Source organism: Anolis sagrei, chromosome 6 (genome assembly GCF_037176765.1).
Source record: "Anolis sagrei isolate rAnoSag1 chromosome 6, rAnoSag1.mat, whole genome shotgun sequence".
Classification (NCBI taxonomy): domain Eukaryota; kingdom Metazoa; phylum Chordata; class Lepidosauria; order Squamata; family Dactyloidae; genus Anolis; species Anolis sagrei.
Genome location: NC_090026.1, coordinates 17,156,559 through 17,174,332, shown reverse-complemented (window position 1 = coordinate 17,174,332; position 17,774 = coordinate 17,156,559). Strand labels below are relative to the sequence as shown.

General features: G+C 42.1%; 1 protein-coding gene across 2 annotated transcripts in view; it reads right to left on the bottom strand.

The window, feature by feature from the left end:
* KCTD13 (potassium channel tetramerization domain containing 13) overlaps positions 1–13,141 on the bottom strand; it is a 131,449-nt gene extending 118,308 nt beyond the window's left edge. Inside the window, exons 1-7 of one of the 2 annotated variants that reach the window (XR_010910124.1) lie at positions 12,935–13,141; positions 8,265–8,532; positions 7,102–7,271; positions 6,642–6,731; positions 5,229–5,281; positions 4,885–5,080; positions 996–2,641 (exon numbers count right to left, since the gene is read on the bottom strand). Coding sequence is in view for 1 of the 2 variants with exons in the window: in XM_060780255.2 (XP_060636238.1) it covers positions 2,399–2,641; positions 4,885–5,080; positions 5,229–5,281; positions 6,642–6,731; positions 7,102–7,271; positions 8,265–8,526 (1,014 nt within the window). In the remaining variant the exon portion in view is untranslated. Of the gene's footprint in view, positions 1–376; positions 2,642–4,884; positions 5,081–5,228; positions 5,282–6,641; positions 6,732–7,101; positions 7,272–8,264; positions 8,533–12,934 lie in introns of those variants that run through there. The other variant, XM_060780255.2, reaches the window with a different exon arrangement.
* Between the last annotated feature and the right edge of the window lie 4,633 nt (positions 13,142–17,774).

The window sequence follows — 17,774 nt, the reverse complement described above, 5'->3', positions numbered from 1 at the left end:
GAAAGGCCTCAGAGTGTGAGGTAGACCTCATCAGGAGAAAGCCTTGTGAAGCTCCAGTGTGAAGATCAAGTTCAATCTTCACACTGGAGCTTCACACACAAGGCTTTCTCCTAATGAGGTCGACCTCACACTCTGAGGCCTTTCTCCCTTGTTATTGTAAATAGTGCAACCATATTATTTTGCTATAAAGAAAAGCCTCCTAAGGAAGAGATAACATGGGTCTGTGTGTTTTTGTTCTTTTTATCACTTTGGGCTACTGCTGCTGGTATCACGCTGCTGCTAATAAATTACTCTGCATTTATGAGGGTCTTTTGTTAATAAGCCCACTCGCTCAACATCCCTCTCTTTCATACCAAAAATCAGAAAATACGACATATTTTTTAAAGCAGGAACCTTTATTACAATAATTTAATAGAAAAAAACCCACAATTTAAAATAAATTATGCAAATACAAAAAAAGTTACAATAATTAATGCAAGATTACCTCCTCCAGGGAGGGGAGGATATACAGAACGAAAGAAAAAAAACAACAAAGAGGGGAGAGGAAAAAGAACACCTTCTCCCTTGCAAAAATATCTTTACGCGTACTTCATTTTTATAAATGCAACGGTTCATTACAAGCTCACCTTCCCTCCTCTTCCCCCATCCCAACACCACCGAAGAAAGGGCTCAGAGGGATGTTGGTATCCCTATGTTACACTTTACATAAGGTGGTGTGAAGATGCGTACCCTTCCCTCTGTAGAACAAAGGGACTGAAAGCATTTGAAGGCGAGGACAGGAGAGAATAATATTCTGATGACAGATGAGGATAAATAAGGGAATCAGAAATCTATACCTGAATCTTGCACTACGTTGTGCAGGAGAAGGGCAGCAATCGTTTTGACTATATTATGTTGTTTGGATGGATGCCTACTAAATGGGGTTTCTGAAACACCTGGGGTATTTTGAAACACTAGATGTCATAGTATATGCACTAAGTCAGGTGTGGGCAAACTTGGAGGGCCAAAGTTTGCCCATGCCTGCAATAAGTGGGTGATGGATCCAGATGGATTCGGATTGCAAGACACACACTTAAAGAGACCTTGTCAACTGGGTTTTTTGATTCAGAGGGGGAAAATAGCTGTGAACAGATCCAGAACTTCCCTCACAAGAGAAGAACAGGCAAAGAAAGGAAACTGGTTTCAGGAATGCATACCAACTGTTCTAATGAGAGGGCCAATATGCAAACTTTCTTTTGAATTATTCTAAACTGGATTTATTCATCCGGGTGTACAGGCAACGAAACCCAGTTTAAAATAATCTGCTCTAAAAATACTCATGGATTTATAACCAATGTATTCCACTGTAGTTATTCCACTGCAAATTAGCCCACTGTAAACTTTTTAAACGCATGTAGTCACAGCTTTAACCAGAACATTTCAAGTACCTTAAATACAGATTTTTCCCTTCATACAGGTGATGTAATGGAACCAGGTAAACAATTTAAGAAAGTGGGGTGCTGCAAGTTTTCCGGGCTCTGTGGTCATGTTCCAGAAGCATTCTCTTCTGATGCTTCACCCAAATCTATGGCAGCAATCCTCAGAGGCAACCTCTTAGGATGTCTGCCATAGATGTGGGCAAAACATCAGGAGAGAATGCTTCTGGAACATGGCCATATAGCCCAGACAACTCACAGCAACCTGGTGATTCCAGCTATGAAAGCCTTCGACAACACAACTTTAGAAAGGGTGGTGTATTCAGAATAAAACCTGTCGTAAGGTAAGGACGGAAGATCAAAGAGACCAGACACTGTGAACTGAGGAACTAAGAGTTTATATGTACCTGTGGGGCTTGTGTGTGTGGACATATATACACATACCAACCTAAGCAACTTCTTGCCTTTGACTTCTGAAAAAGAAAACAATAACAGGTCAAGGTACTGTACATTATTTAGCTGAGAAGCAGTGTAGGTGCCTTTGATTAATATGCATTACCTCAACACAGCTATTTTACATTGAAGGTGTTTCAAGGATCGTAAGTTAAGAGCCAAGAGGTCTCCGTTCTAAAAGAAAGATATTATGAGTCACAGGAAGAAAGGGCCGCAGCCCAGTTTGGAGTGGAATATAGAAGGAAAGGAAAGGTTCAGAACAAAAACAAGTGGAAAGTCAAAAGCGTTAAGACTCAAATGTAAAGGATACATCAATAACCGAAAAAAACATGACAGTAAAATAGAAAGTGGGTCCAGTTATGAACTGTTACAATAAAGGTAAGAAAGCGGATTTGGGTTGGTTATGAAGTCAACGAACAATAGAAAGAGAAAAGGGATTGAAAAGACGTGAATACCACTGAGAAGACCTTGTGAGGAAAGGCTTGGCACTGAATGGATGGAGTAATGAGGGTACCAGGAATGAGGAAGGATCAGTCTTTGAAAACTGTTTGGTGGCCATGAGGGCGCTCATCGTGCATGATGTGTCGACGGACATGGATGCGTCGGACACGGTGCTCTCGTCCATCTTCGTCATCACCGGCACGGAGGGGGCCCCCACCTCCGCCAGCCACTCCGCCAGTTGCCTCCAGGAGGGCTCTGTCCGGCACTCGCGGCGTCTCGTAAATGAGGATGTTCAGGGTTTCCTCAAAGATCCGGGCTTCTGGGAACTCTACCTGTGCACACGGGGAAACAATATTACGCTGACTGTCATGGTCCTCTCCACCAACTGGAAGGCAGACAGTGTGGGCAAAGAGGTCAGCTTCAACAAAGAACACCGGATTCAAATCTTGACACTGATATAAATTCAGTCGGAAATTCTAAGAGGTGGCCCCCTACAAGGGTCTTCCTCCAGCGGCAAACCAAGAATGGGCAACTTGGAAGTCCCTGAACAGACTCAGAAGTGGAGGGGGTAGATCAAAGGACAACCTGGTAAAATGGCACTACCTAGAAGAATCCTCCACCTTGTGCAACTGTGGAGCTGAATAAACAACTCAGGATCTGTATGCTTGCCCACAATGCCCTGCCTCATGCAAAGAGGAAGGACTTTTTAAAGCTATAGACCAGGGGTCCTCAAACTAAGGCCCAGGGGCTGGATGCGGCACTCCAAGGTCATTTACACGGCCCTCACTCAGGGTCAGCCTAAGTCTGAAATGACTTGAAAGCACACAATAACAACAACAATCCTATCTCATCAGCCAAAAGTAGGCCCACACTTCCCATGGAAATACTAATAAGTTTATATTTTTAAAAATGTTCTTCGTTTTAACAATTGTATTGTTTTTAAGTGTCTTTTGCACTACAAATAAGATATGTGCAGTGTGTTTTTTCAAATTATTATCCGGCCCACCAACAGTTTGAGGGACTGTGACCTGGCCCTCTGTTTAAAAAGTTTGAGGACCCCTGCTATAGACAATGTGATCACTGTTGCCGGTTTTTGGTCTAAAATTATTTAACTGCTTGTGCTCCCTTTATTTTATCAGTTTTATACTTATTTACTCTGCTGGACTAGCCACGTTGTCCAAATGCCCAATCACCGTCTCCCAAAGCAGTTACTCTACTCCCAATTCAAGAATGGAAAACAAAATACTGGTGGACAGAAAAACAGATTTAAAGATGGGCTTAAGGCTAACCTTAAAAACTGTGGCATAGACACCGGGAAATCCTAACTCTTGAGTGCTCTAACTGGAGTGCTGTGGAATTTGAAGATGCACAAATGGAGGTCGAAAGGGAGAAACGTGCCAAGAGAAAGGCGTGTCAAGCCAACCCTGATTGGAACCACTTTCTACCTGGAAACCAAGAATAGGGCTCTACAGTCCTCTACATATCCACATCCAAGAACCTACACTTGGGAGGCATCATAGTCAGACTACAAGGGATTGCCTAAGTAAGTATTTATTTATGCAATGTTTTTGACATAAAATAAATAAATCACTGATGGAAAGATATAATTTTTCAGTGCAGGCTCAAAAAGAGGAAAGGGTCTGTACATTTTCCCTTTTAATTATGCTCCGCAAACTGATCCAGTGGGAATCTGTCACCTATTGACTGAAGGTGCTACATAAAGGCACAATGCTCAACTGCAGCCTTTTTTATTGTTACCTATCAATATTATGATTGTAAGTTCATTTAAAATAGGTTGCATGATTGTTCTTTTACACAACATCAGGGCAAACAAAAAGCACACTGTCCATATCTGTTTGCATGAGACAAAATTTGGCAAAACTCACATCATCCAAGTGGGGTGTGTAGTCATATATAGAATCAATTATTTCAGCTTAAGTACCTCTGCTATCATAATTACTGAACAAAATAAACATTAATAGGTTGCTCAAACCTAGGATCCTGTCCCAGGTAGGATACAACGAGCAAGAATAAGTTGGTTTGCAAACTAGGGGCCCTTCCACACACCTGAATAAAATCCCACATTATCCACTTTGAACTGGAATATATGGCAGTGTAGACTCAGATAACCCAGTTCAAAGCAGATATTGTGGGATTTTCTGCCTCGATATTCTCGGTTATACGGCTGAGTGGAAGGTCCCCAGATTTGGAAAAGAGCAACAGATTGTGATCCCAGATTCATATAATGCACTAAAACAGTGATTCTCAACCTGGGGTCCCCAGATGTTTTTGGCCTTCAACTCCCAGAAACCCTAACAGCTGCTAAACTGGCTAGGATTTCTGGGAATTGTAGGCCAAAAACATCTGGGTTTGAGAACCACTGCACTAAAAAGTTATCTTATATCCAACTGCAGGAGGAGTCAAGTGGGAAAAAAGGACTGAATGTACTAGCATGTATTCATGGTTAGTCAGGATTCCTCTGAACCTTCATTTACAGTTACATATGAATGCAGCTAAAACAGCTCAGGGAACGGAAGGCTTGTCTTTGGAATACAGAAGACTGCCTGCGACTTACCTTAGTCTGCTTCTTCTCCGTAGCATAGACAATGGAGGTGCAGCAGACTTCTGCGATCTTACGGCCCTGACCATAAAAGGACCAGCAGCAAATCTCATCTCCGAGAACATCTTTGATGAAGAGCACCCTTCCATTGAACCGCAAAGCTAATTTGTCAAATAGTTCAATATTCTTCAGTAAGTTGTCATCAGAGTTACTGGAAGGGGAGGGAAGGAAGAGAAAAAATGGTGGTGTGGCATCTTCACAATCCTAGCAAAAAAGTGAGAGTATTTGCTCAGGGCAAATGTGTGTGGTATGAGGCCAAGTTACACTCAATCTAAACAGTAAAACATGATAGGCTTTACCTTGTATAGGAATACTTGTTATTACTTCTATTATGCAGTAACTTCACCACAGGCTAAAAAAGAAAGAAAATGGTTAATTAAAATACAATAGAAACCTTAGAAAAAAACTAAGGTAATCATTGCTTTTTGACCTGTTGTTTCAAGACTAATTGTCTAGGTAACTGCTTGACTTTGCCATCAGCTGATACACAGTCACATCACAGGATAGTCACAAACATTCTGACTTTCAGGACTCCATGTAAGGCTTATTTCACATTTTAAGGCCACTACATGGAAGGTACTTAAAAATAATTTCCATGTAAAAATCAAACCATGTGCCAAGTTAATAATGTACAACAACTTAACATATCCATGTACTTCTGTCTCCCTATCTGCAAGAAATCTCTATAAGGCAATGCTTCAATGTACTTCTGGTTACAAAATATCAACAATCAATGCAGCTGTTTTTAGACAATGACAGCTATGTGAACAGGAGAACAAATACAGATGTCTTAGGGCTACGACTGTGTGCATTAACTGGCGATTAGTAATTAATTATGCTGGCCTGGAACAAAGGAAGTGGAGGTTCAATGCACCTGGAAGACAGTAGGTTGGGAAATCTGTACTACAAGTTAGTAAACAAGGATATCGATAATCATGGGGATAGTTTCCCATGCTACTGGCATTTCTTCCCTGATCCTACTCAAGAGAACAACCATCCAAACTGCCTAGTGGCCTGATCAATAACAAGATCTCATGATTTCTGTTGGGCAAGTGGGCTTATTAACAAACCATTCCTCCCCATGCTTTAAAAAAATATGTCGTATTTTCTGATTTTTTTATATGAAAGAGAGGGATGTTGAGCTAGTGAGCTTATTAACAAAAGACCCTCCTCATAAATGCACAGCAGAGTAACTTATTAGCAGCAGCGTGATACCAGCAGCAGTAGCCCAAAGTGATAAAAAAAACAAAAACACACAGACTAATGTTATCTCTTCCATAGGAGGCTTTTCTTTGTAGTAAAATAATATAGTTGCACTATTTACAATAACAAGGTTTCCACAACACAAATAAAATATTTTCTACTTCTTCCTTTGATTCCTTGTTTATTTATTTATTTAAAACATTTATATGTTGGGCTTCTTCCTCATGTAGATAAACAGCTTTGCTCTCATAGCGCTTCCTCTCACCCGGAAATTACACAGGAGCTTCACATAGAAGCTTTTCACACGAGGCCTTTAACCTGGAGTTTCTCTCATCGAAGCTTCTTACACACAGAGGTTTACCTCACTCTCCTCAGGACAACACTAGCTTTGGTCCACCAACTCTAGCAGGCTTTGGCCTACTAACTCTTTCAGTGCTTGACTCACACTTTTGTAATAAAAAATACCCAGTTGATTTTTAATATTTCTGACAATTTCAACACTTCTTTACCTTGGAACAGCTTGAGATTATCTGCTGCTCCTCCTTGGGTGATGTTATCATGGGGATGTGGCAGAGAGGGTCAAAAGCTTCACTCTTTTGCTGGGTAGAAAAAAGATAAGAGAGGGGGAGAGTGGATCAGCTTTATTAGATGCTCCCAAAGCTACCGTGCATTACAGACTAAAGATGTTTATATGCCATCTTTCACCAGCATCTTCAAACCAGTTCACAATATTATAAACAATGGCATACATCAAAGAAAAGGGGTAAGAGGGAAGAAAGAAAAATACAAGCATATCCTTCATTATTAAAACAACCAGATGGAATGTTTACAGAAATTCTGGAGCAGTGGAGCTGGAAGACCCAGTTAAGCCAAGAGAACTGAGGCCTTACTGCTCACTTCTCCTGCAAAATTCTCCACTTGTTTCAAAAATACATGTACTTTTCAGTTTCTGAGCAGGGAGCCACTTACCTGTAGGGCAAGCTGGCAGTCCTCAACCAAACCTTGTATCAGGTAATACCGGGCTTCAGAGAGGACTTCTTCCAGCTCCCGCTGGGACTCTGGAAGGGATACTGAGCCATCTCTCAAGTAGTTCAGGATGGTACCAAAATGGCGCCCGCTTCGATCAATCAAGATCCACCCTGAAAAAGCAGAACTGATTTAGTAATAACTTAGTAATAATAACTTGATTTATATCCCGCCCCATCTCCCCAAAAGGACATGGGGCGGCTTACAAGGCAGCACAATGCAAAACAGAATACACAAAAAATAACCAAAATCAGTAGCAGCACCAAGTAACATAAAATTAAACATACAGGTGTAAATGAAATAACAATAAGGCAGACTATTTCAAGAACAATCTATTTCTGGATACTTTCCCTTGATACAGTAAACCTGCCCTTTGCTTATGCAGTATAATGGATGTTCTCAGCTTACAAAACGACAGAAGAATATTAAGCAGTGTCATTTTGACAGAGGTGAAGCCAAGTCCTGCCACTAAAACCATTAGCACCAAATGCATGAAGGATAACAGAAATGCAAAAGGTGATAGCATCTGATGAGGAGACAAATACAGATATTGACAGCAGTCATTAAGAAAAGAAAATAGATGGGTGAGAGCTAGCATGGTGTAGAAGTTTAGGTGCTGAATGGGGATGAACAAGGCTCAAATCCCTGCTGAGCCATGGAAACTCCCCAGATGACCTTGGACAAGTCACACTCTCTCAGCATCAGGATAAGGCAAAGGCAAAAATCCTCTGAACAAACTCTGCCAAGAAAGCCCAACAATACATTTTCCTTAAGGCTTCTATAGTTAGAAATAATTTGAAGACACACAGCAAAGCAAAACATATCCAAGTACAGTATCAGTTAAACCCAAGTATATCCAACTCATGTATGGTAGAAAAAAATGTTTTTGTCCAAACTCAGTGGAAGGGCACAGTTGACCTACAGGTCCCCAGTCAGTGGTGGAGGTAAAAAACTATTAAAATAAATTCTTGAAACATGCAACAGTATCTCAATGCAGTACAGAAAAAAGGGAACCATAACACCATCAAAATGGTGAAAGGTTGCCTGGCAATCTGACAGCCTGCATGTAAGTGGGGGACAGACTGTGAGAAAGCTCACAAACAAACCTTCGCTATCTGTGAGCACTTCCATCCGGCCGCTGAACATTGCCTTGAGCATAGTGTCTTGTTTGGTGAGGGTTTGCACGGTGGTGTAATGCAGGGACCCTCCGACATTCAGCTTGACATACTTGCTGCTGGGGTTCAGGGGCTTGAGGTCAAAGGTCACACCGGCTACCCCTCCGCCGCCATCCCGTCGTTGCTGGGTTGGGACCAGGGGTGCGCAATTCTCCAGGGAGGAGGCCTGGTCTGCGGTGGCTTCAGCTGACATAGCCACCTGAACAAAATAGAAAATTCAACAGAGAAATGATGAAACACTATGTTTCCCGCAGAGCTCAGATTTGACTGTTTTGGGCAGGAATGCAGAATGTGTCACTTTCTAGATGTTGTCAGAATGTAATTTCCATCATTCAGCGTCATTAGTGCTGTGCCGATGGCTGTTATTTTAGATCAGACATGGGCAAACTTTGTCCCTCCAGGAAATTGTTTCAATTCCCACAATTCCTAACAGCCAGTAGGGACAAAGTCAGTCTATCTGTCTGTCTGTCTATCTATCTAAAATAGGCATGGGCAAACTTTGCTCCTACCAGCTGTTAGGAATTGTGGGAGTTGAAGTCCAAAACACCTGGAGGGACAAAGTTTGCAAATGCCTGTTTTAGATAGATAGATAGATAGATAGATAGATAGATGGATAAATAGAGATAGATTCCTAACAGCTAGGAGGGGCAAAGTCAGTCTGTCTGTCTATCTATCTATCTAGCTATCTATCTAAAATAGGCATGGGTAAACTTTGCTCCTACCAGCTGTTAGGAATTGTGAGAATTGAAGTCCAAAACACCTGGAGGGACAAAGTTTGCCAATGCCTGTTTTAGATAGATAAAGATAGATAGATAGATAGATTCCTAACAGCTAGTAGGGGCAAAGTCAGTCTATCTATCTGTCTGTCTGTCTGTCTATCTATCTATCTGAAACAGGCATGGGTAAATTTTGCTCTTACCAGCTGTTAGGAATTGTGGGAATTGAAGTCCAAAACACCTGGAGGGACAAAGTTTGCCAATGCCTTTTAGATAGATAGATAGGCAGGCAGGCAGGCAGGCAGGCGATACCCTGCTTTTCTCTCAGGACTTATACCCAAAGCAATGGCAATTCAGTAACATTTAGAGAGTGAGTCAGAACCAGGAAAGTTAATTTTAAAAATTGTTTTAATTCCTTATTGCCCACTGCTGTTACTCATTACAGCGTTAAAGAGCAAGTCATGCCTACTGTATTTATTGTTTCATTTCTATTGCTTTCTTAACTCACTATGAGAGGAAAGGCTTTTAAGACCAATAAAGATACAGCATATAATCTGGAGAAAAAGTTTTTTCCCTTTCTGCAGAAAAAAACACTCTGCAAACCTTCAAGCCAATTTCAAAAAATTTTCTGTCCCCCACTGCCACCAGCTTCACACTGCGCCCAACACTTCCACTTCTTCAATGACATCCCATCCTGGACCTGTCTGCTCATCACCAGTTGTAGGTCTTCTATAGGAAAGGGGGTAAACTTCAGGCTTGTGGGTTTTCTTTGATTTTTACTAGAATCTGGAGGTCCGTTTACCAAAATCAGGTGAAAAATGTCACTTCTGGCATGTACTTATACTAATAGTTAAAAATTAGAGTGGCTCTGAATATATTCTTCCTCCAGAACCAAGGCTACATGTTCTCTGTCACACACAAAAATGCATTCCTGGCTTTCTCTTGAATATTCTAAGACTTATTTATATATATTCTTCTTAGACAATAAGGGATCAGAAACCCATTTAAAAATGCTGAAAAATTACCCAGAGATCTACTAACACATCCCAATTCACCTTCTGTCTGACTGGCACATTCCTGCTATTCCTAGCAGGAAATGGGAGATTTACACTCATCTTTGTGTCCAATGCCCTTTGGCTCAACAAACCTGCCTCAGGCTATTGTTTCCTCCTATTGCCTCACCTTTACCCATCCCTGATGCAACCACACTGGGAATTAGTCCTGACATTTCCATGTCTTCATCTATCAACCACCTGCAAGCTGGGTTGTTGTATTTTTTTTTTCGGGCTATATGGCCATGTTCTAGAGGCATTCTCTCCTGAAGTTTCGCCTGCATCTATGGCAAGCATCCTCAGAGGTAGTGAGGTCTGTTGGAACTAAGAAAATGGGTTTAAATATCTGTGGAAAGACCAGGGTGGGACAAAGAACTCTTGCCTGCTGGAGCTAGGCGTGAATGTTTCAACTGACCACCTTGATTAGCATTTGATAGCCTGGCAGTGCCTGGGGCAATCTTTTGTTGAGGGCTGATTAGATGTCCCTGATTGGGTTGTTGTAGGTTTTTTCGGACTATATGGCCATGGTCTAGAGGCATTCTCTCCTGATGTTTTGCCTGCATCTATGGCAAGCATCCTCAGAGGTAGTGAGGTCTGTTGGAACTAGGCAAAAGGGTTTATATATCTGTGGAATGACCAGGGTGAGACAAAGGATTCTTCTCTGCTGGGGCTAGGTGTGAATGTTTCAACTGACCACCTTGATTAGCATACAATGGCCTGACTGTGCCTGGGGCAAACTTTTGTTGAGAGATAATTATATGTCCCTGCCTCTTCCTCTCTGTTGTTGTGCTGTTGCAATGTTGTGCTGTGGCTGACTTTCTTGGTGGCTCTGTAGATAGTTTGTATGTTGTCCCTGATTGTTTTCCCTCTACTGTTTTGCTGTTTTAATTTTAGAGTTTTTTAATACTGGTAGCCAAATTTTGTTCATTTTCATGGTTTCCTCCTTTCTGTTGAAATTGTCCACATGCTTGTGGATTTCAATGGCTTCTCTGTGTAGTCTGACATGGTGGTTGTGAGAGTGGTCCAGCATTTCTGTGTTCTCAAATAATATGCTGTGTCCAGGTTGGTTCAGCAGGTGCTCTGCTATGGCTGACTTCTCTGGTTGAAGTAGTCTGCAGTGCCTTTCATGTTCCTTGATTCGTGTTTGGGCGCTGCGTTTGGTGGTCCCTATGTAGACTTGTCCACAGCTGCATGGAATACGGTAGACTCCTGCAGAGGTGAGAGGATCCCTCTTGTCCTTTGCTGAACATAGCATTTGTTGGATTTTCTTGGTGGGTCTGTAGATAGTTAGTATGTTGTGTTTCCTCATCGGCTTCCCTTCCCTAAGTGGTTCCCTTGATATATGGCAAGAACACTTTTCCTCTGGGTGGATCTTTGTCTTGACTCTCATGGCTTGCCATAGGGCTTGTTCTCCAGACCCTTGATCATTTTCGTTGCCCTCCTCTGGAAACATTCCAGCTTGTCAATATCTCTCTTGAATTGTGGTGCCCAGAATTGGACACAATATTCCAGGTGTGGTCTAACCAAGGCAGAATAGAGGGGTAGCATGACTTCCCTGGATCTAGACAGTATGCTCCTATTGATGCAGGCCAAAATCCCATTGGCTTTTTTTGCCGCCACATGACATTGTTGGCTCATGTTTAACCAGGTGAAACGTCAGGAGAGAATGCCTGGTGAACCTATGACACTCGTGTCAGCACTGACATGCATGGCTATTTTTGATGACATGCAGACACAGAGACATGCAGACACCTTATAAGAACTAAACTAATTCCATCCCTAAATTTGTAAAAGGCTCTACAAATTTAACATCTGCACATTTGAGCATTGTTCGCTCTATAACTCAGCATGGATTATACATTTTTTCTTATTTAAACTATAAATATTGCCATTTTTTTCTTGAAGTGGCACCCCACTCAAGCTATGCTTAGGTTTTTGGCGAATTCTGACACACCAATGGCAAAAGCTTGTCGAACTTGGCCATACAGCCCAAAAAAACGTACAACAACCCAGTGATTGTGGCCATGAAAGCCTTCGACAATATACCTGCAAGCTGTTGCTTCAACTAGGTTCTTGTGGGTTTTTTCGGGCTATAGAGCCATGTTCTAGAGGCATTTCTCCTGACGTTTCGCCTGCATCTATGGCAAGCATCCTCACTACCTCTGAGGATGCTTGCCATAGATGCAGGCGAAACGTCAGGAAAAATGCCTCTAGAACATGGCTCTATAGCCCGAAAAAACCCACAAGAACCTAGTGGTTCCAGCCATGAAAGCCTTCGACAATATGTTGCTTCAACTCTTTCTAGATACATAGCCTTGAGGAATGAAGAACAGCAAGTGCATGTTTGGGTGCATCTACCCTGTAAAATTAATGGCAATTTACCCCACTTTAACCACCAAAGCTCAATGCTGTGGAATCCTGGGAGTTGTAGTTTGCTGCACTCTTTGGCAGAGAAGGCTAAACACCTTGGAAAACTCCACAGCATTGAGCCAAGACAGTTAATGTGATGTCAAATGGTGTAGATGCAGCCTTTGTGTGTGTTTAAGTGGCTGAGGGGGAAAAGGAAGGGTCCCGAGGCTGTTAGGAATGGTGGGAGTTGGAATCCAAAACAACTACAAGGCCCCAGTTTGCTCATGACAGTTAAGGTGGTGTCAAACCGCATTCACTCTACAATGTGGATGTGAGGGCTGCCCTCATCCCAACCAATGCTTCTCTCTCTTTCCCTGTCTCCTTCCTTCTCTTTCTTGGCTTCCCAACCTGAGGCCACTTCCTGCCCTTCGACCTCCGGCCCAGAGTCCGTCCCCCGCTTCCCCCGCCGACGAGGCCCACTCACCTCCAGCCCCGCCTGGATTCAAGGCCTAGCGACCAGCCTAAGAGACGTCCAAGCCCCTGAGGGAAGAAAGGAGAGGAGGAGAGAGGCCACGGCGCATGCGTAAACTTCCCCGCCTTCTCCCTCCCCTAGGGGTCTCTCTCTCTCTCTCTTTGGAGAACGTGAGCAGCTACATCCGGGTACCGCCCGTGTGAAGCAAGCTGAAGCCCAACAACACACGAGGGTATTGAAAAGGAAAGAGAGAGGAAGAGAGAACGGCGCATGCGCAGAACGATTTTTTTTTAACAGCGAGGGAAAGGTAACGGAACGCAGAGAGGACCAAGATTATTTCAGGGCGCATGCGCTGGAGGTAGTGAGAAGTTTTTGTGTTGTGTAAGAGGCAGTATTCTATAGAGCAGGCCTTGGGCAAACTTGGGCCCTGCAGGTGTTTTGGACCTTCAACTCCCACAATTCCTAACAGCCTAATAATAATAATTATGGCCACATCATGAGAAGATTTATTTATTATTTATTATTTATTTATTTGCTTTATTTCTATACTGCATTTTTCAGCCTAATTAGGCAACTTAATGCGGTTTACACAATACAGGTTATCACAACAATATCCTAAGCGATTAAAACACATAATATACAGCAGACAAAATCAAACAATCATTATCATATCATAACGCCTCAATAACAAATCGGAATCCGTTCTCATAATCCTTGTACCATTTCCTATGTTCAATTTTACCGTCTTCCTGTGTTCAGTTGCACTGTTTAGCCAAACGCTTGTTCGTAGAGCCAGGTCTTAACCTTCCTCCAGAACGCCAGCGGCGAAGGGGCCTGTCTGATGTCTACAGGTAAGGCATTCCATAGCCGAGGGGCCACCACCGAGAAGGCCCTGTCCCTCGTCCCCGCCAACCGCACCTGTGACGCAGGCGGGACCGAGAGCAGGGCCTCCCCGGACGATCTTAATGTCCTAGTCGGTTCATAGGTGGAGATGCGTTCAGAGAGGTAAGTAGGGCCAGAACCGTTTAGGGCTTTATAGGCTAACGCCAGCACCTTGAATTGTGCCCGGTAGCAGATTGGCAGCTCCAGGAAATAAAGCCCGACTGCTCACTGGAGGGAAGGATACTAGAGATAAAGTTGAAGTACTTTGGCCACATCATGAGGAGGCAGCAAAGCCTACAGAAGACAATTATGCTGGGGAAAGTGGAAGGCAAAAGGAAGAGGGGCCGACCAAGGGCAAGATGGATGGATGGCATCCTTGAAGTGACTAGACTGACCTTGAAGGAGCTGGGGGTGGTGACAGCCGACAGGGAGGTCTGGCATGGGCTGGTCCATGAGGTCACGAAGAGTTGGAGAAGACTGAACGAATGAACAACAACAACATGAGAAGAAAGGAAAGCTTAGAGAAGACAAATATGCTGGGGAAAAGGGAAGGAAAAAGGAAGAGGGGCCGGCCAAGGGCAAGATGGATGGATGGTATTCTTGAAGTGACTGGCTTGACTCTGAAGGAGCTGGGGGGTGGCCACGGCCGACAGGAAGCTCTCGCGTGAGCTGGTCCATGAGGCCATGAAGAGTCGGAAGCAACTGAAAGACTCTTCATGCTTTTGTATCACTTTATAAAATTGATTTGAGAAGCTGCCAACCCAGCCTTGCGATGACCTTTGCCCACATTTTTCCTGCCCTGGGAGGATCAGCCAACATCTTGCCAAGCTTCCTTTGCATTTGATTGGATTAAATCAGCTACCTCCATGCAACCCATAAGTCCCAGGTGACACAGAGGTCAATGGGAGCCCTGGAGGACCACCCAACCTTTGTGTTGCTGCTTGGACAATAGGTGACATTTGTCATTCTGGTATGGAGTTCAGTCATGAGAAACCATGCAACTGTCTCGGAGACTAGGATGTGGAACAATGGTTTCAAACTACAAGAAAGGAGATTCCATCTGAACATTAGGAAGAACTTCCTGATGGTGAGAGCTGTTCAGTAGTGGAACTCTCTGCCCCAGAGTGTTATGGAGGTTTCTTCTTTGGAGGCTTTTAAACAGAGGCTAGATGGCCCTCTGCCAGGGGTGCTTTGAATGCGGTTTTCCTACTTCTTGGCAGGGCGTTGGAAAGGCTATTTCCCCCTTTTTCGTTTCCAGGACAGAGAGAAATCTACATCAGAGGCAGGCAGTGCTCTCCCATTGGCTAAAGTGTGCCAGACTCCCACCTCCGCAAGGAGAGCTAATTGACGTTATCTTGGTTTGGCCAATCATGGCCAAGCTGGGGATGGTGGGAACTTTGAATCAGACTTGTATAAAAATGCCTGTTTTGTTGTATTTCAGCTTATTTTGGGGGTGGATTACTGCAGGCTGGCATTACTTTCAGCTAAAATTAAATAAATACCTCGGTGGGTTCTGCTTCAACTTGGTGAGATTTATTCTGGAATATTGGCTGCTTTTTCTTACCAGGCTTAACCCACAGCGGCTTGGATCTCACTATCCACTGCCGTTTTAAATTGTTCGACAACACATACACCAAACACAGGATACAAAAACCAACCCATAGTGGTAATATAATGTAAATTCAAAATTCATGATCCAGAGTTTACAGGGAAGACCTCTCGGAACGGAAAGGTCTTCAGTTGGGTCTTAAATTGGAGTCAGCATCCACCAAAAGACCACAGTGTCCTAAAGGGTAGGTTCTATGGGAAAAGGCGATCCTGTAGGTAAGGACCCAAATCATGTAAGGCATTAAAGGTCAAAACTAACACTTTATATTGTAGGGCTGACTGGCTGGATCTTCATTACCTTATACCCCAGGATCTCATCCCAGATTATCTGCTTTCAACTGGATTATACGAGGCTTCTTATAATCCAGATTATCAAAGCAGATAAAATAATAATAATAATCTTTATTTATAACCTGCCACCATCTCCCCAAAGGGGACTCGGGGCGGCTAACATGAGGCCAAGCCCAAAATAATACAACATAGTTACACACAGAACAGCAAAACACATCATAACAAAATATATAAAATAACAAATGACAATAACAATAAACAGTATAAAATAGCATAATAAAAGCAAACACAAAGGGCCTCATATAATCCACAATATCTGCTTTTAACTGAATTATATGGGGCCCCTTCTACAGTACCGTATAAAATTCAGACGGATTTGAACAGGATTATATGGCAGAGTGGATTCATGTTCTGCAGTTCAAAGCAAATAAGGTGGATGATCTGCTTTGATAATCTCAATTATATGGCAGTGTAGAAGAGGCCCGAGTCTACACTGCCATATAATCCAGTTTAAAGCAAATAATCTGGATTTTACATGGCAGTGTAGAAGAGGCCTGAGGACCCTTCCACATAGCCATACAACAGCAAGGCAGAATAACTCGCAGTATCCGCTTTGAACTGGAACACCTGAGTCCACACTAACAGATAATCTGGGATAAACAGGTAATCTAGGATCAGATCCTGGGTTATAGGGCAGTTATAGGGCAGTGTAGCTCCAAACTGTGTATGATAAATTGTTTTCACAAAAGTAGCTTTCTTTTCTGATGAAATGCAGATCAAAATGTTGAAAACAGGACAAGCTCACATTCCTATAAGGGAAGAAAGGAGGGAGCTTGGGGCTGAAAAGGGCCGCCTTCTAGAAAACAGAAATAAGGATATCACAAAAAGGCAAAGGAATAGAGGTGGAGGGAAGGGAGAGAAGGTAGGAAAGATGAAAAAACTACAAGTGAGAGAAAAGAGGGGTAGGTCAGTTATGGAAGTAAAGAAAGAAAAAGGGGTCCCTTCCCCCCCCCCCATCAGTATAAGTAATTTTTATTCATTTTACAAAAAAAAAACATAAAATCAAAATACAACACAAAACACATACTAAAAAGAAAACAGAACAAAACAAGACAAAAAAAGAAAAAGAAAAAAATTTGACTTCCATTCTTCTTCCTTTCACCCCATAATGAAGAAAAAGTTTCTTCTATTGTCCCGAAAACAAATAAAAATATGGTTCCTCAGTCTTTGTCAAAAATCTTATTTACCATCCTTGTAAATATAATCTTCAAAAACTGTCCAGTCCGTCATTTTTACTCCCTTTCCGTTGTTTGATTTTAATAAAAATGTCAATTTATCCATGTCCTTAATTTCCATTATTTTATCCAACCATTGAGTCTTTGAGGGAATCAACTCTATTTTCCAGAACTTAGCAAAGGTCATTCTCGCCACAGTCGCAAAAAAGTGAACAATTTATCAGCATTTAAATCTTTAAATAAATCCAAATCATATATTCCTAAAAGGTCTCATTGGAAAGTCAATTTTCAATATCTTTCTACATTCATTGTGTACCATTTTCCAATATTCTGATGTTTTTTCACGTGACCCCTACATATGATAGTACGATCACTCTTGTAATTTACATTTCCAACATCTGTTATCCATATTTTTATACATTATCCCTAATTATTTTTGGTGTTATATACCATCGATGTAACATTTTAAAGCAATTTTATATCAGAAGCATAAGTATATCTTAAAACGTTTTGTCATAAACTTTTGTCCATTCCTCTAAACTAATCGTTCTGCTGACATTTCTTGCTCATTTAATCATGGAGTTTTTTATCTCCTCCGTTTCCGTTGCCCATCCAATTAACTTATCATATATCTTAGTAATTGTTTTCCTTTCGGTATTCAATATATTATCCCAGAAAGTCTTTCTCTCTCCAAAACCTATTTTCTTTTCCAAATTAAAATATTCCTTAATTTGCATGTATTGAAACCACAAAACGTTTTTGAATTTTTGACTATTTTCTTCTTGTGTGTATTTTATTAAAATTAAAAAGCACAATAAAACCATAAAAACTAGAAA